Source organism: Colius striatus, chromosome 1 (genome assembly GCF_028858725.1).
Source record: "Colius striatus isolate bColStr4 chromosome 1, bColStr4.1.hap1, whole genome shotgun sequence".
NCBI classification, from domain to species: domain Eukaryota; kingdom Metazoa; phylum Chordata; class Aves; order Coliiformes; family Coliidae; genus Colius; species Colius striatus.
In genome coordinates this window covers 7,648,546-7,672,360 of record NC_084759.1, presented here as the reverse complement: position 1 = coordinate 7,672,360, position 23,815 = coordinate 7,648,546, and the positions used below count along the sequence as shown (strand labels likewise).

Genomic DNA, 23,815 nt, shown 5'->3' with positions numbered 1-23,815 from the left:
TTACTCAATAAAAATAAATCTCTCTATAACGCACATTCAGATAAATTACTTTTTTCCTGCATTAACAGATCAATTGCCACATAAAACATCCGTCCACTGTTAGAAAAGTACTAAGGAGTGCCACTTTACAGTCTCATGTGGTTAATCTCAATGAGACTGCAGTTAATATAGTTCCATCAAGCTGATGAACACAATTTACCATAATGGTGCATTTCTGTCTTGTGTACACAGTTCTATCACTTCCATTTCCCATGTTACTATCACCTTAAAATAAACCAAAAATTTTGTGAATATCAATGAAAAATGCTATTTCTACAAACCACATACACTTCAAGAGAAATGATTTATATTAGGAGATTAAGTTAGGAAAAAATGCTAATTTAAGACATTTTTATAAGTTCAGTTAATTGCTGGAAGTACATGCTTTGTAAACTAGATATTTAATGTCTCACATTGAAATTAATTCCTGATAACCACTGCCTCTACCAGGCCACATTGTTTATCAGATGCTGCTTTTAAACAGCTCTTTTCTATTTGAGATGAAACAAGAGAATGAACTTTAAGGTCTTCAGTGGCTACCAAAAACATGGAAACAGATATCAATAAATCTTTCCTTTACACATCATCACTACCATTCAAACAAAGAGTAAATGAAGGACAACATCAAGTCTGATAAACAGTTCCAGGATCACATTTGATAACGTAAGAGTTTCTGCGACTTAGAAAAGTTTTATTAAAGCTACGTTAACACTTCCAAATGTCTGGAATTCCAAGAACTTTCCTCATTACTGGAAAATTGTAGCCATTCACAGTCTTTTGCATGCAGCCCTTGCAAAGTAAAACTGAGTTTAAGGGCATGCAGAGGACACACGGAAATTTTGTCTGTTTTTCTCCTGAATTTCCACAAAGTCCAATGAGCTGTAATGAATGCCACAAAGAGAAGTACATTGTGTACAAGATATGGTTACTGAAAAAGAAATATTTCCACATCTGCCTCCGTTCAGTTCCATTCTGCACACACTGTAAAATGACACAGCTCAGACAGAGTGAAGAAAATTCAGAGAAGTAAATTAAAAATCACTGTTGAAATCTTCTTACAAAGAAGTTAACTGAGATTGATCTACAATTCAATACATGTGTAGGGGTCAAAGTATCTCTTAGGAAATTATAATACCAGAGAGGAATTTTGTAAAGAACACAGTTCATCTCTAACTATATTACAAACTCTTCCGTAATGTACAAAAGGAGGCAGTGATGCTTTTAATGTTATCCCAGTAGAACACCAGTTTTTTCTTTGAAGGAGTGAAGCTTAGCTTCCAAACTCCAATGAAATTCAAGTAAGCAAAGTGGTATAGCTCACCTTACATCCCAACAATATTATAAGTCCCTAAATTTGTAACATAAAGCTCACAAGGTGGCCTGTGCATTACCTTACCACTGGATGGTTGCAAAGAACAGATCACTAACCCACTGGGACCCAGCTCTACTAGAACTCAAATCTGCAGAACACTTGGATTGTCAAGACCACTGCTCTTTCAATGCAGGCAGTTCATTAATTAGTTTATGACAATTAAATGTAGCTATTGCATCACTTCTTGCAAAATAACCAGCAGAATCTTGTCCTTATAGTTGAGATGAAAAGTTTACTTTTCACTTGTATTTGTGTGACCCCAAGTTAGGTCATCAGTAAAATTATCATAGAATCATCATAGCATGGTAGGGGTTGGAAGGGACCTTTAGAGATCATCTAGTCCAATTACCCTGCAGAAGCAGGGTCACCTAGATCAGGTCGCACAGGAATATGTCCAGGCCTGTTCCACTGCTCCGTCATCCTCACAGTGAAATAGTTTTTTCTTATGTTTAAGTGGAACTTTTTGTGTTCCAGCTTCATCCCATTAATTCTTGTCCTGTCACTAGATACAACAGAAAAAAGGGATGTCCCAACCTCCTGATCCCTACCATTTAGATACTTGTAAATATGAATAAGATCATCCCCCAGTCTCTTCTTCTCCAGACTAAACAGCCTCATCTTCATGCATCTCATGTGGAGACTGTAATACTACACTTTTCTCCAGTCTTTTTCCAAGTTCATTTAGGTAGTCAACTGTTTAGAGCAGGAATCATCTCATATTAAATTCATGTGGTTCGTGACACATGTTGCTGATGAAACTGTAACTCAGGTGTCTAAGTGCACATGTCTTTCATTACTTCATCTTGTGGTGGGTTTTGCAAAAGACCTCAGCCTCCTTCATGAAAGGAAGTGAATCAAGATTGCACAGCAAAGAATACTTATATGAGGGGCACCATCCTCATTTGCTTTAGAAAACTTCAGCCTGAGCAGTTCAAAGTAAAAAGATATGTAATTGAAAATAAGCATAGCAAGGGTCAGACTGGTATGTTCTAGACTGATGGTACTACAAGACTATGTACAAAATAGATTATCAAAAGCTACACTTTTAACATTTAAGGGGAAATCCAGTATTATTTTTTTAAATGGCTGTTTACTACCCAAAAATCCTTACTTTATTATAATGAAGAATAGCTCAAATACACCATGGACAGTACATATAAGCCAGCATTGACCAATACTGCAGGGACTTTAAATGTAAGGCTAAGACAGTCTTCACTTCACTGAGTCTTTCAGTGCTCTGATGCTTTTTAAAAAAATAAATTCAAGTATTTGCCTAAATTATTACTGTCTGGCAAAAAGTTGATGTCACTTGTTTGGTTAAATACCACTCAATTCGAGGGGATCTAATCACATAAATTTGCTCCCTACTGGGTAGAGCACTAGAGTGCGAGCCAAATGTGCCTTTGGGAATTAGTGTCTCATGCTGCACACTCTTGCTAATATTTAGGCACATGTTTAGTTTGTTACCATGAATATTTCCATTGATAAACATGCCCGTTGCTGTTAAAAGGCACAAGATTTTGAGCACTACTGAGAAGGCAATTAGACTGAACGACTTCCAACTGTAATATTACATCTCTTTCTCAGTGAAAACCCCACAGTGGTGAATGAGAGATTTATCTATACAAGAGTAAGGGAGTCCAAATCTTTAAGGGGAAAAATGTACTACAAATGTAAAGCAAATTGTCACAGCTGACAAACAGAAAAGTCAATTTTCTTGGCTCATCTTCCTCGTTTTATTTTCAAAACTCACTGTACTTCAACAGGGCATATAAATCAATAACAACATAGTATTTGGTATTAATTCTGTATAATTAATGAACAGCTTTCCCTTTCAGTGCAATCAGAACCCCATATAGGAAAATATAAGCCAATTGATGCCATATGTCCCTTTGAATTGTTATTCCAGATGTACTCCTTGGAGTCACAGAATTGAGGTTCCTGTTTCCTTTAAATAACATATTCCTAAAAACGCAAAAGAAGCAATTTGAGTATGAAGCAGTTTTGTTAATATGATGCTTTTCTTTGGTAAGATTCAGATCCTTCACCTTTTTTCTCTTAACCTGAGTATAAACTAAAGAAACAATTTACCTATGAGACATTCAATTGTGAAATAGCAAATGTGCAGTTCACTTCAGCTTTTAGATACAGATTTCTCTGGCCAGAACGGTGACCTTACACTTACACAGGCACTTGAGAACTAATTGCCATTAGCACAGAAGGACCTGATCCATACAGTGAAGCAGCAGGACTTGAACAGAACACTTGTTTTTAAGAAGTTGCAAAGTTTCATTATCTTTCTCTTTAGCTTGTGGTTACATTTGCTTAAATGAAAGTTAACAGTGCTACTTACTGCTAACAGAAATGCAGAAATGGGGAGGGGAGTTTCAGCAACAGCTTTCCCACATTGCCCTGCCAACAACCTGAACCTCATTGGGCCATTTTCTCTAAGGGCTAAGTAATTAAGTTTCATTGCTAAATCAGTCTTGAGTCTGCCTTGAGCAGAAAAATCACTTATGCTTAATCGCATGTGCTGATGTGGCGAGCAGTCTATTATGCAGACTGCAGATACCAGTTTACTTTATGTAGCTCTGCAGGATACTGAAAAATGAAAGGTCATTATTTTACCCAGGCAGTCATTTAATACAGTATAATACATATTTCCTGCAGAAAACAGTGCTACTTCAAAAAAAAAAAAGGCTCATAATTTGAGTTTGTTACATAGTTATAGTAAATATTATCTGGAAGTTTGTTGAGTTTACAGAAACTTATACCTTCCACATAAATGAATACATATTCTACTATCATAAAAATATAAATATTTAAGAAAATGAGTTTATTAATTATGCTATAAGTATTTTAAAACAAGTATATCTAAAAAGAAAAACTAAACTACTCATCAGTTTTAATATAGGAAGGTGATTATTTAATATGTACCCATAGTCATACATACACATCTGAATGCATTCACACCTCCAGAGGAATGTTCTCCGTGATCTTGAGAAACTCTGTCTGCTAATCAGAACCACGCATTGTTCACCTGATTCCATCAACAAAGAATTAGTTTCCATAAAATTGTAACTGACAGGAACAGATTGGTTTCATGGTTCACAGTGAGACAATTATTCCAACAGTTCATGCATGCTAACATTCCCGCTGCTGGCAGACCACATCTTCACCCATCATAACCATCTCACACTAAGATAAGGGTCAAGAAAAACAACGCAATTCTTTTTGAGAAGACAGCGATATAATACTGCAAAAATATTACAATAAACCAATGCAGGCAGTTACTACAGAACTTTAAAAATATTAAGTTCAATTAATGCCCACTATTACTGATTCTCAAAGCACCCAGGAGACTTACTCTTAAGCACTTGGCAATGGCATTATGAGTTTTTTCAAAACAAACACTTGCTTTATATTTGCAGAGGTACTTAAATGTCTGGGGCTAGACTGTTCTGCTAAACATGCTGTTATTTGCCTATAGGGTTGGCCTCTCAGAGGAAACTCATAGAAGATCTTTTAAAGATGGAAGAAGGTGAACTAATTGCAGATTAGTGGAATGTGACACCAGAATTATGTTGTCCATAGAAGCCAGATCTTCTCCCCCCAGTGAGAATCATGATTGGTTATATGACAGAGAAGCTCCAGGATACCATCAGTCTTCTTTGCAGCAAGTCCAGGCAGCTGGCTCATGTTCAGCTTGTCATCCAAGACCCCCAAGCCCACTTCTGCCAAGCTGCTTTCCAGCTGGATGGCCCCAGCATATGTTGGTGCCTATGATTCTTCTACACCAGGTACAGGTCTCTGCACAGTTAAACTTCATAAAATTCCTGTCAGCCCATTTCTTGATCCTGTCAAGGTCCCTCAGGATGAAAGCACAACTTTCAGGTGCATGAGCCACTCCTCCTAGTTTGGTGTCATCAGCAAATTTGCCGAGGGCATACCCTGCTCCATCTAACAGGATCAGACTCAGTTGACTTCTCTATTGACCCTTGGGCTATACTGCTAGTTATTGCCTTCCAACTAAATGTTCTGCCACCTTTTGGGCTGCACTGTTCAGCTAATTTTCAACCTGCCTTGTAGCAGTTCTGTCTGGGCCAGGTTTTTGGTAGTTGGGGGTGGGGGCTAAAGAGGTGGCTTCTTGAAACAAAAATCTGCCAGAAACTTCCCATGTAGCTGACAGGACTAACGCCAGTCAATTCTAGGACAGACCCACCACTGACCAAGTCAATTAGTGACTGAGGTAATGCTGGACCAGTGACTGGCCAATTAGTGACTGAGGTAACACCTCTGTGAATAACATATTGGAGAAGGGGGAAGAAGTTGCTGCACAGCTGCTAAATAGCAGCAGCAGCAGAGCAAGAATTTAAGAACAACATCTCCACACACACCAAGGTCAGTGTGGAAGGAGGGGGAGGAGGTATCCAGGCACTGGAAAAAAAGATTCCTGACCTGTGGTGCAGCCCATAGTGAGGCAGCTGTGCCCCTGCCATCCACGGAGACCACCAGGGAGCAGAGAACCACTCGCAGCCTGTGGAGGAGCCCAGGCCAGAGCGGGTGGATGCCTGAAGGAGGCTGTGACTCCGTGGGAAGCTCACCCTGGAGCAAGTTCCTGGCAGGACCGGGGAGTCCATGGCTTTCCTGTCAAGAATTGTGATCCTGTTAGAGAACTACATAAAACTTCTGTTCCTGAAGAACTGTTCTCCTGGTGGATGACAAATGTTGGGGCAGGGTGTGAAGAACTGCAACCAATGGGAAGGATCTACATTGGAAAAGTTCATGGAGGAACCCCTCTTGTGGGAGGGACCCCACAGTGTAGCAGTGGGAAGTGTGAGGAGCCCCGCCTCAGAGAAGAAGTAGAGTCGAAGTCCACCTGTAATGAACTGACCACAACTCCCATCGCCTTGACTGCTGAGGGGGAAGGAAAAAGAGTCCTGAGAAGAAAGAAGGGCGGGGGGGGGGGGGGGGGGGGCAGGGCGCATTTTAAGATTTTTATTTCTCATTTCCCCTGTTCTGTTTTAATTCTTCATTAATAAATCAAACCCTTCTCTCCCCAAGTTAAGTCTGTTTTGCCTATGACACTAAGTGCCAAGTGATCTCCCTGTCTTTATCTCAACTTATGAACCTCTCATTCTATTTCTCTCTCCCATGTCCAGATTAGGAGGGGGAGTGATAGAACGATTTGGTGGGCATCTGGTACGCAGCCAGGGCAAAACAAACATATGCTTCTATGAAGACCTTATAGGAGAAACACTAGTTATTACTACTTCATTAATTCTGTTCAATAGGTAGAGTAGGGAAAACAGGAGGCTGGTACTTCTTTCTCATTTTGGTGTTAATGCATTCATATAGGTGAAGAAATAAGCAACTGTAAAGCTAAAAATTAGCTCATGTTCCTGTAGGTATTTATGAATGCTAAATACATGCTAAAGATGTAATTAAGGCATAGGCTTAGTTTCTATGCTCAAGCTGTTGGAATAATAATCTCATCAATGTATGAAAGCATTGTCATTTTCTCTAAAATCATGCATAGCATGATATATGAAATGCGTGAGTATTAAATGCCATTGGTCCATTCTATAAAAAATAGGCAGATTACACTTTCCACACATTTAAAAGGAGACCATGAAGCACGAATCAGGTAGATTTCAAAACAGAAGCAAAATCATAAGTTCCTGGTTTCCAAACCTGTGTATTATCTTTCTTCAGTGGCTACTCTCCATATTTGGAACATGGAGCCACTATTCTATTGTCATATATTTCTGCTTTAAATCTGCATCGAACACGACTCCTATGGTATATTCATTCTTCATGTTCCCTAATTTATAAATCTCATTACTCCAATATTATTTGGAGTAGTTCAATATTTTTTTCAAGACTTATGATTATTTATAGTAAGAAACTAAATACCTTCAAGCAAACTGAATATTGAAAGAGCAGAGAATTTCTTCATATTCAACTCAGGTTTTGAGACCAATTTATTTTCTTCTTCATGATTAAAAATAACCATATAGACTGGATAATCCAGAAGAAGCAAGTAACATCTTCATCCAACTGAATCATGGCAGAAGCATCACTTGAGTGGTGTACACTGGAAGACCTCAAAGGTAATCTAGTGGCTATTTCCTCAAGGCTGAATGGCATATTCTCTCTCTCTGTTTCTTTCTCCAATCAAACTTTATTTTTCACTGCATTTAATTGGAAGAGTTACTTACTTCCAGATAATATCAAGTCTTCAGCGACTGAATTACCTTTAAACTGTTACCCATTGAGAGCTGCCAGAAGGCTTTTCCAGATACTAGTACTATTTTTAAATACTTAGGACATGTATCCTCCAAAACAAATCCCTAAGTAGCTAGACTATAAAACAGTTCTATTCTTATGAATACTTTTTATCCATTTGGTGCTCCTTTATGACAAGTTATACAGAAAGGATCAATACCATTCCCAAAAAAAGATTTCACCAGAGAGAGCTGGAACTACATATGCCAATTTTTGAATGCAGAATACTGATCTAGGATACTTCTTTCTTTTTGAAAACACATTACTTTTGAAAAGCTAAAAATCAAACTACACATCATCTTCTTGAGGACACAGAGAGAAGAGATACCTTCTCTTTAGAGGAAAAGAGACTTAGGCAAGCATCTTGCTCCTTTTAACTTTTGAAAAGTATTTGCAAAACGAAAGGGCAATGATAAGAGAAGTTCATATTGAAACCTACTGGTACTTTGGATTTTACCCCATATATGCAGAAAATATGGTTTGGTTAAATTCAATTGACAGTCTTTTGCAACATTTTTTTTTGTTTTAAATTGCACATTTCCTGTGTACTAGCAACTCCTAATCAGGAGGGAAAAAACAAATAAATCACAGGACAAGATCCAGGAGTCTGACCATCCGACTCTGAAGGCATAAGGAGTTAATGAATGTTATGATGTGACATTACAGTAGTTTGCTTCATTGTACCAAGGCAGATTTATTTTATGATGTCAAACACAGTTCACTAGGAAGCTTTATAATTTCAGTAAGAATAAATGAGGCTTATTTCGAGCAACCATGCTGCTTTTTGAATGTGTTCTTGGCTAAAGACTGGCTGAAAAAGGAGAGCGCCTTCAGGACTGTAACTACAGTGTCTCTACTGCTGTAAGGTTTATGTAAATCTGAGAAAACATCTTTCCTCACATTTACACATTACAGAAACAAAGGATTCAAGAAAAAAGCATGGAAATCAGAGATGTTGGGGTAGTCTGTGTGAGCAGAACTTTTGAACCGCAGATAATAAAGACATCTTTGTGATAGGAAAGCACGAGGGCGAGAGGATCAGATGTCCACTATCCCATTGCCTTTTGCTTTCTAATGCGCCTGTAAGCAATTAGGCCTGGTATGCCCCCGAGCTGAAATCACAGGAAACAGTGTGCCCAAAGCAATTTTATTTGAGTGAAAATTAATACCAAGTGATTCACTATACTTCTTCAAAATAGAAAATGTTATCGTTTATGAAGTCTGTAATTCACTTTCATGTATTGCAAATGAAGCTGGCCAAAAATAATACAAGCAGAAACATCAGGGTGACAAAACCCAAAATTTACAAATCAAACGTCGAGTTTGGTACTTTCTACAATAAACTCCTTTATATGGAAGAGTAATTATCCTTTTAATGAATACATTGTTCCAAGTCATCTTTACAGTATACAACCAAACACAAGGACTGTGGGGATCATTGGTCTCTTTCTAATAGTTCCAATGGCACGTAAATTTAGAAAGTCCATTCTCATAAAACGAATGAGTACAGTTATTGCTATTCATAAACATCTTATCGACGTGACTTAATTCCGTAGCTGGGTTTCTAGGACTCTACACTACATTCTATGCTATGATTTAGTGAATAGGAAAGAAGAAAGGAACCTTGAGCTAGTAGTTATATCACTTTAGCACTTCTCCTCCTCTTTTCCAAGGTTAAAATTCCTTCTGAAAATTAACTTCTCAGTTAAAAAGCACCTTCACATATATATATATTTATACACACATATGCATGCATACATACAGTTTAAAGAGACAAAATTTTTCTAGAAATGGAACTTCAGTGACTACTGAATTTTGTGATCCATTCTATCATTTAATGCATCTGACAAATGCAAGAAATTAATGTTTTCACTATTTCTTGAGTTTTTAATAGCATTTTTAAAATTATTTACTTTAATACCATTATCCTAAAATATATATACATTCCTCCAGAGAACACAATAGAGCCTATGGTTTTGATTTCTAAAGAAAGAATACTCTGTTGAACAAGAATTACTAGAAGCAGCATTTTGTTACAAAATACAAGAAGTGCTCATTTGGAAATAACAGCATTGCTGTTGCTAAGCTCCTTCCTATTCAAAGCAAAACAAACTGATGTTATCTCAAATGTTGTTCCAGTGCTTGTTTGATAGCTTGGACCCACGTCACACAGGTGGCACTTGCTTGGACCACGTCACCTTACATCTGTCACAACTGCAAACAGTAAACAGAGGACAAGGTCTATGGACCTAACAGGACTGCTGCATGAAGAAGTATTTCCTATCACAGTTTCCATGGTTGTCTGTTTACTTGTAAAAATATAAAAGGAATTGCATTTTGAAGATCCTTGCTAATCTCCTTGTTTAACCTTTGGCTAAAAATTTAAATCACAAGTGTATCACTGACATTTACTATGAATAAAAAATCCACACAAATTGCTTTTTATAGATACTTGGCCTAAACTCATGAAGCATTGCCCTTCATGTTACTTACCTTACAGAAAACACACAGAATGAAAATTTCCTTCTGAAATCTATTAAACATAGCTTTAAAGAAAAGCAAAGACATGTCTTCTTACAATAAAGTACACTTTCAAGTATAAGTATCTACTGCCATAGTAATGCATTACTATGGCAATTATTACATTACCACAGCCTAAGATCATAAAAGCCATTTTAGGCTGAAAAATAAAAAAAAAATACTTCTATTTTTGTATCTATTTATACTTCAAATATGGTTGAAAATAGTAATTTTGTATCTAAGAATACTCCAGCCTCATTACCTATGAGGGCACTGGTTTGACAACCCCATTTAAGCTGCAATGCTGGTCTACCTCCAAGACAGAAGACACACATCTTCCATATAGACAATATAACTGACAATTCTGAAAGGAATCAGGAGTCTGCACCAGTAAATTGATGTAAACTCCAGTTGGAGGCTAGTCATTAACTCACCTGAAATGAACTGGGCTGAGAAGGACGGCGAGGACCACCATTCAGCCTCTACTTGGTTTCGTATCGCATAATACTAATCAGAGTTTTAGACAGCATTGGATGGATATCTCTTCATACAGTCCAGCTTAATTCAACTGCTATTGTGAACTGAACCTCTCAGAGACTTACAGACACAGACTGTAAATCCCTTCTAATACTTTGTTTCTCATGGGATTTCAGGACAAAGGCTTTTCTACAACTGTGGTGGGGGGAGAGACATGACGGACACGATAGACAACACCCACCTAATATTCTAAATTAATGGCATTCTATCATAATGCTACAGCCTGAAGAACCCACTCCTTTCCTCAAAACTTCTTCAAAACACCTCAGCTGTTGCAGGCATGATAAAATAGAGCCTATCATATAGCCTAAGCTCTTTTTCTTTTGTTCTGACTCTCCTATGCAAGACTTTCTCTTTTGTCTCTTTGTCATCATGAGACACTACAGGAAGTTTTTGAAAGTCCCATCATACTGAAGGCTCCCCATGTGCCTCAACACTTCAGACAGAAGAGCACAATCCATGGGGCATGGCCCTTCTCCTCTGAAGTTCTGAGGCAGCAATGATTTCTTTCCTGACAGACTTAGATAACTCTAAAGATACATGCCTGAATTCTTCCACCTGGAAGTCCATGCATTTTTCAGATAAAAAGAAATTTAAATAGTTTACAAATTCATAAAGAAGTTCTAAGACATGAATTAACACCCATAGAGTTAATGCACAGCTGATATGAGCTTCAGCTCTCTGGGTATCATGCTTCTGCCACCATATCTCTGTTGTCCATATCAGCCTGCATACTTCATGGTATTTTTTTCCATTAAAGGTTCCACCCTCTCCATTTATCCTCCTGCTCCTTTCCTGGATGGGCTGTGTGCATTTGCTTCCCTCCATCACTGGGTCTGAAAACACCAATCTTGCAAGCTAAACGTCCTAATTAGATCCATCCTTCTTGCTCAGCAGTTTCACATGATGTACAATACTTAAATAATACACTGTTTTAGGTGTAACACTTGCTCAACCTGAATAAGATTGATCAATGAAAATTAAGGAACAGTCCTCTATGTATAGTCACTAAATTTCAACTTGGCCCCTGTCAAATGTATCCCATCTTTCTACCATGCCAACAGTGACCTCTTGTCACTATTGCTGCCAACCCTTACTCCTCTTCCTGGCTCTCCCTGGGGCTGGGCACAGAACAGGGGAAGCCTCAAGGGCTGCAGAAATGTGAAGCATCAACAGTCAACTCTGAAGCACTAGCCTTCTCCTATTCCTCTTCTCGCCCTCTTCAGTAGGCAGACTGCTGTTGTTGTTTCCTTGTTTCCGTCACTGCTCCCACATCAGCCAGCAGCTCTGTCTGGAAGAGGCTGGACTGCTTGAGGAACAGATGGCAACAGATCTGAGCCTGCTAAGTAGAAGAAATAGCTGGAGAAGGCGGTGTCAGGTCGAGGCCTCCTCACCACAGAGCTTTCAGCTATGCCTATCACCAACTCCAAACATTATGACATTGAGGAAGTTTGCTCTAAATCTTCCATATACATGTGCAGCTGTAGGTTTGGGGTGATCACATCTGCTCAGATAATTGTTGGATCATTTGGGAATGAGCTAGAAGTGCTGACAGAAACAAATAAAGTCTTCAAGGCTCTGCCTCATGCTCCACCTCCAAAACAAAGTAATTGACAGAAAGAACATTAACATGAAAAATAATATATTGAATCTTGAAAATTAATTACGTTTCTGGGTTTGATTCCCTCCCACGGATGCTACTACACTGGAATCCAATCAGGAGCAAGGGAACTGCTGAGAAGATTCTCCAGGAGCCTCCATGATCTATATCCCAGAGTTAGGTAAGTTTTAGCACTTACCCAATTTTGATAATTACTTTTGGCAGCTTAATTTTCTAAACTCTCAGCAGTAATTTTATAACCATATGCAGAAGTCAAAAAAACAGCACAACCTCATTTCTTAATTTCTTCAAGGGTAATAAAAGTAAAAATTTTAAAATTCCACATGCTTGATGAGTCCCAATGAATGAGAAAGTGTTGGAAGGAAAAGGGATTTCTCATAGACATTCAATATCATAAATTACAAATCCACCTGTTGACAACTGGATTATAATGCAGTCTTTTATATACCCTGTCTAGAAGAAATGTTTGCACATGAATCTGTTCTGCAGTGCAGAGAGAATATTGTCTTTTTATTTACAAACTTAAAACAAGAAAGGATGATTTTTGTCTTCTAATATTGACTACTTTTACCCCCTCTTAAATGTTAAATGGGGTTACATTTTCATGTGCTGCTGTGAAAGTTGAACAGCATTTTTGGACTTCTGCCTCCGTAGTTTGGAATTTCCAATAAACAAATTACTCTCTTTTGATTGTCACTGCCAAGTTCACACTTCTCAAACAGAATACAGTCAACTGTAGTTCATATTCAACTTTTTTGCTGGCTCCCTTTCTACTTACGCACTGTACAAACATTCAGCAACTTCTTGGAAGAGCTAAAAAAATTTTAATGTGACTCTTGATAATTATGTTTCTTCTGGAAAAGTTAATTTAATTTGATTAATGTCATTCCTCATTTGGAGACTAAATATATTATAATTCCACAATGGAATTTAATGGAAAGATTTTCCTTGAGTGAAACATTTTTTCCCCTCTGCTTATAGCCTGATAAAAATACAAGAGAGAAAAAAAGGTCCTTTATTTCTCCCACTGCCTTCTTAGACAAAAACACAACTCTGGACAATGTTTTATTTATAAATTATCTAGCTTTGCATTAACTGCATTTCCACTGAAGCCCGAGGAGTACCTTGGGAACAGTGTCACAGGACACAGTGTGTCAACAAGAAGTTCATCATCATCAAACAGATGCACTTTTACCCAGTTCCTTTCTTGTTAACCATGGCTACATCCTCTCAGCACTTATCTTGCTGCTTCTTATCTGGTTCTCTCAAGCCCTTGAGGTGGTTTACTTGACAAAGGATCAGAGGGAATTTCTGAAGAAAAAAACCTTTTTTTACCATGAGTGAGCTGAACTGGCTCAACAAAAGATACATCAGATAGAGAAATGACTGAAGTCATTCACAACAGAGATCACCATGCCAGTAATTATTCCAGTATTTTGCATTTCATGGTACAATTAGTTATGCTTAGAAAATCATTTTGATTCTTCCACAGTTCACACCATTCACTGGGTAACTACAAGGATGGAGAATTCACAAACTCTCTGGGTGATCTGGTCATAAAAATATAGAAAATTAAGTACCCCCTTAAGTATAGAGATAATTTGAAAGCCTACACATATCCCATAACTAACATTCCCAGAAACTGCATTACACTCTTCTGTAGAAAAGAATAAAGAGTAGCGCATAAAAAGTATAAAGGGTCCATATATTAAGAACAACTAAAACTATGGGCAATGTAGGACAGGAAATCTCAAGTACATCTTCCAACATTGACGCAAAGATATTTCACTTTATTTCAAAACAGAATTTAACCCAATTTCATGACCATAAGGAACATTTCAGAACACGGCCAGGATCCTGGTTAAGTCTAGGACTAAATTCCAGGTAGAACGCTGTGTCTACTATACAAACTGTTCACAAAGTTACCTAAAAATCTGATCAAAATCAGACTGCAGGAAGAAACACTGAGGTTTCTACATTTAAACTCCTATAGACTGGAGCATCCAGCTGCAGCAACACCCAGACCAGTTCTTATCTCCAGTGTCAGGATTGACTGCAGTACTTTTTTTTTTTCCAAAACTGGTATTCAACCTAAGCATAAAATGCAGCACCTAGTCTTGGAGACATTAAACCAGCAATGTTCAGAACAACGTTTACTTGATATAAAAACACACAAAGAAGGAAATAAATGCTCACCAATAGAGGTACGTATGAGCAACATAATATTCCAATATATTTCTCTTTTCTGGAATAACTGATGTATCAATACTTCATATGCTACCTGATTTGGTGAGATTCAGAAGCAATAATGAACAGGAAAATCTACAAAACTTCACAGTGTAAGGCAAATTTCACTGTCCACAAAATTTCAAGTGTAAGTCAAACCTCTCCATCTCAAACTTAATTCAGGTGACAGACTGAACTTACCTAATAAACATATTATTACAGCTTTGGATTAAATTACTGCTTTTATTACACTACTACTTCCTGAAAGGATCAGACTAAAGATGAAGTAATATCTCCACAGCTACCCAATACCAAAGATCAACCTCATGTGAATTTGTCTAGATTCAACAATTTTTCACAGAGAAAATAAGGTGCAAAATTACCCACTTGAAAGGACATTCTTGTGATTCACTTCTATTATAAGGCTAAATTATGACTAAGGTAAAGAGAAAACCAGAGTGTTTTCTACAAAAAACTTAACATCTTACTGGGTAAGCTTTAAATTCTTGTTCTCCTTTAAAAAAAACCAAACCAACAATGCATGTAAGCAAGTAATACACAGTCCAGCCGTCTTCCCTGACCTGAAGACAGAAAGTCTCTTTGGAATTTCTCAAGCTATATGTCAATAAAACATACCACATGTGGAAACAAATAAGATATATAGATATAGTTAGTCTTACTTCTCCATGTCTTAAAGGTCTAATAGCTCCTCTTGCAACTGCCATTCGGAACAATGTTTCTGTGGCCTGCAGTAAAAAAAAAAAAACCACACACAAATTAGTTATTTAAAAATCTGACCACTTAGCTCACAAAGATTTGTTTTGACTCTTGTAACACTTTTTAAACTGTCAGCTACCTTAACACCCATTTTACAATTCCATCTCTTCAAGAAGTTAGAACAGTCTGCACAGGTTTGTAAAGGTTTACTGAAGAGCTCTAGCAAGGCTTTTGGTCTCAGCAAAAGTAACCACCTAAGCAGTGTGTGATGCTTCCCTGCAGCAGCCACACAAGGCTCACACGTCAGAGATGTTGAGTCCCATACTGTGGTCATCCACAAGGTTGTCAGGTAAAAGTGGAACATTATGGGAACTAAAGATCTATATGGTATTTTACAACTCATTAAGCTATTTTTTTAATTGCTGTTTAATATTACACACTTAAATTACCAAACAAGTATCAAAAAACAAGAGTAGATGCAACTTTTTCTAAAAGCCCCGAGTCCCTCTCCATTCTTAATAATGGCGGCATTGCAGAACACAACGATATCATACCCATGACAGGGCAACACAACTTTGAGGAAAGCTGTAATTAGGCTCATCTTTAGTTAAGTTGCATACCTTTCAGTGCTATTTGTCACATTCTTTCTTCAATGCAGTGGGATAACTAGCACATACTTCTGACATAAATATAGATTACTGACTCTTAATGCAGGCTGTACTACAAAAAAATAAAGCATAGGTTCTGTATAACATTTAACAACCAGCTCCTGGAAATAAAAAAGGCATGAAAAAATGCAGAGATAACATAAAACAGTGGATGAATATATTTGATTTGATAGTAAGTAGTGAAGCCGGTTTCAATTTCAACTGCAATGAAACATGGCTTTAATATTTGGTTCTAATAAAAACAATTTTCTAACATTTAAGGATTTATCTAAAAAAATAATTAGTGGGCTGTTTGAAAACAAACGTTTTCAATGTTTAGAAACAGAATCACAGAATCTCAAGGGCTGGAAGGGACCTCGAAAGATCATCTAGTCCAAACAGAAGTAAGTTTGCAGTAGCTGATTAACTTTCTAAATAGTGATTTAAAAAAACAAACAAGCAGCTGCATGCTTTCCTGACTGCCAGACTTGCTAGGCTCATGCTACACTACCTGAAGACAGCTGTACCTCCCTCCACAAATGTAATATCAAAGACATATCTTGAGATTAATTCTTCAGTCCTTCCTGGACACAGACTGAGGTTTACCCTTCTCTAAATGATTGCCTGCAGAAGACAATTTCATAAGAGCTTTTAATTACCTTCTTCCCCACCAACTGTAAATTAATATGTGAGCTCCAGGACATTGGACTGCAAAATGTATTACTTCATTTACACCCACAACAACACAGGGCAATGTCCAAGTGTGATTCTTCTTCTCAAACTTCTCTTCTTTGGGAGAGATGAAGCAAACCTCACACAACCTTTTGTACTTCCCAAAATTGGTTTCTTTCACCAACATTTTTAAGGATGTTTCAAATGAATTGAGCATTCTGTCAATACAGCTAAGCTGCTTTTGTTTCTTTTGAAAACCACCGGTGTGTGTGACTTTCTTTTCACAAGTACTAGTAAAAGATCTGTCTTAATACACTTGTACTTACATCATTAACGCCAGATGCCAAAACCATTCAGCAACAAGGAAAAATCACAACAGCAACAAATGCAGCACCATAGACGTGCTATGCACCACTTTTCATGGAACAAGTAACACTAAGAAGATTAGCCCTACTGTCACAGCTTCCTTCCCAAACAGCGTGGGGGGTGTGAGGCCACGTACTGTCACTCATGCATCGACAATGATGAGGCTGGAGAAAAAACTATTGGGTTTTTCGGTATGCAAAATCCAAGAGGATAATTAAAGAAGCTCATCTTTCAAAAGAGTAAGCAGATTGAAGCTTCCTGCTGGCGTACTGCTCCATACAGGTGAAGGAGGTGGGCATTAGCAGAAAACATATCAAGTTCATATGCTTTCTAAAGAAAACTAAGCATGAACAAGGTGTCAAGGTTAAAATGTAGGAGTGATGTCTTGCACGGAAGAACAAGATGAAACCATCCAGAAATTTCTTTAATACCTTCTCAAAAATATAACATCACACAGACCAATGATAAAAGTGATCAAGGCTAGGAAAATTTGGCCAGTCTTAAAATCTGAATTTATCTGTGACACTTGTTTTGGACAAACTCCTGCACTGTCCTCAACTTCCACCTTTCTCCCTTCTGCTCTGTAAATGCAGGTGCAAACAGAATTATCTGGCAGAGACCACTGAGGTCATCTGGTGCTACTCACAGCTCCTCAGAGCAGTTGGCCCAGGGCTCATTCAGGCACATTTTCAGCATCTCTAAGGAAGGAGGCCCCAAAACCACTCTGATCGACCTGTTCCAGTATTTCACAATGTATTCAGTGACAAGTCCACAACAAAATGCAATTCTCAGATGACCTGACAGAACGGTTTTCAACAACTCTTTTGGTTCGCAGTTCCCAGCATCCTTGAGCAACGACACCCAGTTACATCCCATTTAGAATTAGTTTAATTACTTGGTTGTAGTATCAGCTCTTTTCAATCTGTATTCTAAAAATCTTGCATGTAAGATATTTGTCCACTGAGTGACAAGTTTTTACCTGCAATTACAGTTATTACTTCCTAATTTAAAAATACAGCATAAATTACAGTAATTTTTAAACACTGAAAATAAACTTGTGAGTTTTGTTAGGATGTGCAACTGAGACTATGAAATATAACTGGTTGGAAATAATTATCATCGTGTCCAGATAAGCAATTACAAAGTCATCATAGATTCACAGAATGGTAGAGGTTGGAAGGGACCTTTAGAGATCATCTGGTCCAACCCCCAAGTCAAAACTGTCCATTTAAGAAATCAGTGTTTTGTTCCCAAAGAAACCATCGAGCAGGAATTGAGATCATTTTGAAGAGCTTCTGCCTCTGTTAGCATTAAATATTTCATTATAATCATATTTTTATGCAGTTGTGAAAATTTAAGGTTTCTTTGCATTCAATTCACTGGCAATAAGCCTTAAATAAGAATCATTACAGGCTTAGGCAATGACTTGAGATATTTCTATTCAGAAATGGGAGTCAGAGGTCCATAATAAAGCAAATTATCAACAGATGGCTTTAGTGATCTCAGTGTGAAATAAATGTGTTGCCAGGATGATAGTCACTGGATCCTGAAATTGTTCTTCACTGTAAGGAATGTATACTGTGTTACCTTATATGTGAGGCAAAATGGCAGCCTAATGTATCTCACCACTCTGTAAAGTCATCTCCAGTCAAGATGACCAACTGTTGTTCCCCTTCCAAGAAAGCAGTCACTTCTGTTCAGATTTCTTGCAAATGGGTTAACAAAAAAAAGGAGAAAGCACTTGTATGCACCAGAATTAAAGTGGAAAATATTTGTGCATTATTGATGGAAATGGTAGGAAAAAGTGTAAAGAAACAGTACTTCAGATTCCAGATGTTTTGAATTTTTTAGGTATTCATAAAAATAAAGTGGTCTTATAATACTTCATCAAAATAGCTACCATTTTACACCAAAGTTAAAAGTGCAAATGCAAGCAGTGGAGGGGATTGCTAATACAAATGAACTAGTTTAGAAATCCAGGCTTCTTAGTCATCTGACAAACCTTGGCATCTATTTCTAAATAGGCTTTTTGTTTAAAAAAAAAATCTATTTCAAGATATATTCTGAAAGGAAAAGATGTTTGGAAGTCACTCACAGTAATTTACAGATTTAATCAAAATGACAATACTGCTATTTTTTATAAGACTAAAACTTTCTTTCACTTCTATTAACTTTGCTGATCTTGGCTACAACAGTTGGCTGACAGCTCTGGCCTGTAATATTTGTACTTCTTCACAAAAAGCAAATTATATTATAAAAAGCCTCTTGACAGTCTATCTCAAATCACCACTAACATTTTTCAAATTGATTACACATTGCAAATGAACTATTGTTAATAGCCCTTACCAGCTAATCATCACATCAGCTTTTGAAAACAAGAATGAGTGCAACAAAAAAGAGATTTGGTGAGAATCAAAAGCAAAAAGAACCAAGAAAACATACAAGAAGTTTCTGAAATCAAGGTTTTTCTTTATTTTTGTCCACAAAGTTTAAAGTGTAAGGCAACCATCTCAAGTTTACTGCAGGTGACAGACTGAACTCACCTAAAAAACTTACAAATTACTAGATTTTTAGATTGGGATTCTAGATTTCTCAAGGACTCTGAATGTCTCAGCCTTCGTTATTGAACCATTTGAAACTTGTACAACACGCTGATCGGTATATCACAGATTCACAGAATCTTAAGAGTTGAAAGGGACCTCAAAAGATCATTCAAGTCCAACTACCCTGCAGAGCAGGTCACTCAGCAACTTGTCCAGGTGGGTTTTGAATGTCCCCAGAGAAGGAGACTCCACAACCCATCTGGGCAGTCTGTTCCAGTGTTCCCTCAACCTCACAGTGAAGAATTTTTTCCTTATGTTTCTTTGGAACCTCTTATGTTCCACTTTGTACCAATTGCCCTTCGTTCTATCACTGGGCATCACTGGGAAGAGACTAGTGAGGCACAAGCTCTTTTCACTCATCCACTAGCAGATCTTACCTTTACCTTCTATAACAGCAATTTAACTGTGATTTCTACAATTTAAATCCCACAACAAAGCACATTTTACAGAGTTTATGATACCTTTACACCCTTTTTCTGAAAGTTCTCTTTTTTCCATTTTCAGTTTTAAGAATGTCAACACCCAGAGAAAATATCGCACCAAACACCAAACCAAAATATTGCATTCTGTAATAGATTTTCTTTCTTTCCTCTGGTTACTTAATCAGAAGGACAACAAAATTCTATTCTACAAATGACATTTTACTGCCTGTCCTAAATAAAGATGCACATAAGGAATGGAAGGACACATACTCACAAAATTCATAAGCTCCAGTGGTCATGAGTTCTGGGCACACAATAGAAAGGCCAAATCTGCTCTAATTTATGGGGGAGGAGGGATGCCCAGTGTGAAGATGAGAGGGTAGAAAGCAAATCACACACTTGGCCATGTATCTTATACAGCAAAAGTACTAACTGAAAACCCTTCTCCTTTCTCAAATAACAAATATATGTTGATTCCCTAACTAGATGTTTGGGGTTTTGTAAAACTCATCACTAATATAAATAAACCAGTATTAAAATAAGATTAATAGTACAAGTAACTCTTTTTAAGTCCTGTTCCTTCCTTAGAATGTTTGCACATTTGTTGTATAAACCTAGGTTCAAATTCACACACAAATATTTGATTAGTTCAGTGTAATTTCTATTGCATTAACAAAGTCCATGTGCTCATTAAACTAATCTATACTTTCAGGGTTAATGAACTCTTTTGAATTAATTTACCTCTACTACCTAACTAAACTACCCTGACTCTCCACAATACTCACAAGAATATACATCACGGGGAAGGGCTTGGCATTTAGCCTTCACTATGTCTCTGCTGTAAGAACACTCCCGTGCCGCAGCCCAGCAAAGGAAACTCAGCCTCTCCTTGAAAGAGCTTTAAAACTTACAGCTGCACAACACACTCAACAAATTAATCAAGCATAAAAATGATCAAGTGCTGTGCACTGCCAAGAGAATGAAATGAAAACATTAGTATTTATTTATCTTAATCTGAATCCAGTAGCCTGCAGTTGTGGTATTGGTAATTTTTTTCCAAGATGATGATTTTTTTTTTCTTCTCTGGACTTTTTTTCTACCTGTTCTTCTCCCTTTGCTTCCTCCCATCCCCCTCTCAAAAAATGCTTGGTATTTAGATTAGGATTCCTGGTCCCAGCCTGTAACTGACTTTCACCTTCTTCTAGTTTTCTTTGCACAAAGGGTTGAACAGCTCAGCACTGCAATTAACTAAATATCAGGAAGCCAGGAAAAAAAATCCCACAGTATAATGCTCATGAACTGAATTACCCACAAACCAGGCCAGCAGCCAGCATAGGAAACTGGAGAAATAGGCCATTTAATCTCCTCTGCCTTGACAGAAATGCCAGGGAAAAGAGGTCTAGGAGAGGCTGCCTTGCCACCAGTCACCAAGCAGTTTCTGCATCTGAGAAATCATCCACTGAAGCCAGCTAAACCCTTCCTCGTTTCCAATACACAGCAGAAAGACAGAAAACAGCTGCAAGCTAGCTTGCAGAAAGCACATGACAACTGTCAAAAATGGTTTTGATTAGTAATGCTGCCAGATAGAATAAAAGATAAGAGCCGAAAGACCACTCTGTCCAGTCCAGGAATGTACGAGCACACTTGCACGTAGCCAGTGCTCCCCAGAGACTCAGGGGCAGCGAACTCTTCATATTTCCTACTCCAAAATGGTGAGGAGAACATCTACCCAGCCAGCCAGCCATCCTGCACCATCCCTGTAGAAGGAAGGCTTCCTACCTCCCTCCATTTCACCTGGAAGGGATCCACAGGGGGATATTTCTGCTGTCTGGACAGAGGCCACTGAAACAATACACTGAAACAACAAGTCTGCCCAGGCCTGATACAGCCACCAAGTGTCAGGATAAGAAGGCAATACTGCCCTCAGCCCAGAGCTATACTGAGCCAGCAGTGTGCCCAGGTGGCCAAAAGGGCCAATGGCATTATATCAGAAATAGCGTGACCAGCAGGGCCAAGGAAGTAATTTTCCTCTATAGCCAGCATTGGTGAGGCTGCACCTTGAATACTGTGTTCAGTTCTGGGCCCCTCACTCCAGGAAGGACATTGAGGTGCTAGAGCATGTCCAAAGATGGGCAACGAAGCTGGTAATGGCTCTGGAGCAAAAGTCTGATGAGGAGCAGCTGATGGAGTTGAGGGTGTCTAGCCTGGAGAAGGCTGAAGGGAGACATGATCACTCTTTAGAACCACCTGAAAGGGGAGGTGTAGTGAAGTGGAGGATTGGTCTCTTCTCTCCAGTAATGAATCACAGGACAAGAAGAAATGGCCTCAAGCTTCACTAGGGGAGGTTTAGATTGGACCTTCGTAAGAAATTTTTCACCAAGAGGGTTATTAAGCATTGGAATGGATTGCCCAGAGAGGTGGTACTCCAACAGGTCCATGTCTTTCCTGTGCTGAGAACTTCAGAGCTTCAGGTGAGGTCTCACCAGAGCAGAGTAGAGGAGCAGAAATCCACCGACCTACTGGACACGTTTCTTTCAATGCAGCTCAGGTTACAGTTTGCCTTCTGAGCTGCAAAGCACACATTGATGGTTCATGTCCAACTTTTCATCCACCACATCCTTCTCAGCAAGGCTGCTCTCAATCCCTTCAACCCCAGCCCACATGCTGGACCTTCCACTTGGCCTAGCTGATCATCCTGCTTTTAACTACACCTTTGTTGTCCATCCATTCTAACTCTTCATTGTGATTTTGTGGCACCTGGTCCTGTTGGTCTGCAGAGCACTGAGGAAGATCATCATGAAAATAAGCCAACAGATGAGAAGGAAGGAGGTGTGACATTGCAATAAGCACCAGGATGTTCCTGTACAATTCATTCCTGAGTTACCATAAATAAGTGAAGCCAAACCCTTCCATGATATAAGTAAAAGACAGAGGCAAGCTTCCATGGTGCATCCACAGTCCCTCAGGAAAACAGAAAGAAACAGAAAAGACTCTTGATCTTATTCTCCACTGTAAGCACTGGAAAATGGTAGAGATTTAAATGCTCAGTAATGTTGGCAAGCTACCCCAGGAGCCTTGGGCCATGTAATATAGACACTTTAAAGTTTCACTATAACCAATAAATTCATGGGAGCTGCATACTTAAATAGTTTTATCTCATATTATCCAGGCATATGTTCTGGAATTTCAGACTGATTTAAATACATTTATTTACAATTCTTTCACCTGCCTTCATTGACAAGCATTTCTTGTTAGCATGAACTCTTGAGTGGGTTCAATTCACTGCATTCCCTATAACCTTGATAAGATTTATATGTGTTTCACAACCATGGTCCTTTTTCTTTAGGGGATTACCTCATCTTTCACATCTCCCACTGGTAGCATTTTTAAGTAGTAGCTCTCAGTATGTGCAAATGGAATAAAACTTTGTCTTGAATGGTTAGTTTCCATGTATTGCAATTTATTTACAGAGTTAGGAGTTAAACTAATACAAAAGCAATACAAAAAACATTTTAAAACTAGAGATTTACCATCATCATGCTGTAAACAATATTACAAACTGTATCTAACTTTGGACGAGACACTCAACTCACTCCTCCGAATTATTGTTTAAACATGTGTATGTCACACTATTTCGAAACTAATTAGAAACAGAACACAAAAGTTAATGCTATCTCATTTTTGGTGTAGTTTATAAAAAATGTCTCCTTTCTCTGTCTAGAAAAGTTTCACTGATGTTGGACAATAGCTGAATTGCTTTCAGTGGAGGATATATATATTCTGGA

General features: G+C 38.1%; 1 protein-coding gene across 3 annotated transcripts in view; it reads right to left on the bottom strand.

Annotated features, from left to right (window-relative positions):
- TMEM135 (transmembrane protein 135) overlaps positions 1 to 23,815 on the bottom strand; it is a 168,306-nt gene that overhangs the window by 80,601 nt on the left and 63,890 nt on the right. For all 3 annotated transcript variants that reach the window (XM_062020360.1, XM_062020361.1, XM_062020362.1), the window contains one exon: positions 15,284 to 15,349. In XM_062020360.1, the coding sequence (XP_061876344.1) occupies positions 15,284 to 15,349 (66 nt within the window). The remainder of the gene's footprint in view (positions 1 to 15,283; positions 15,350 to 23,815) is intronic.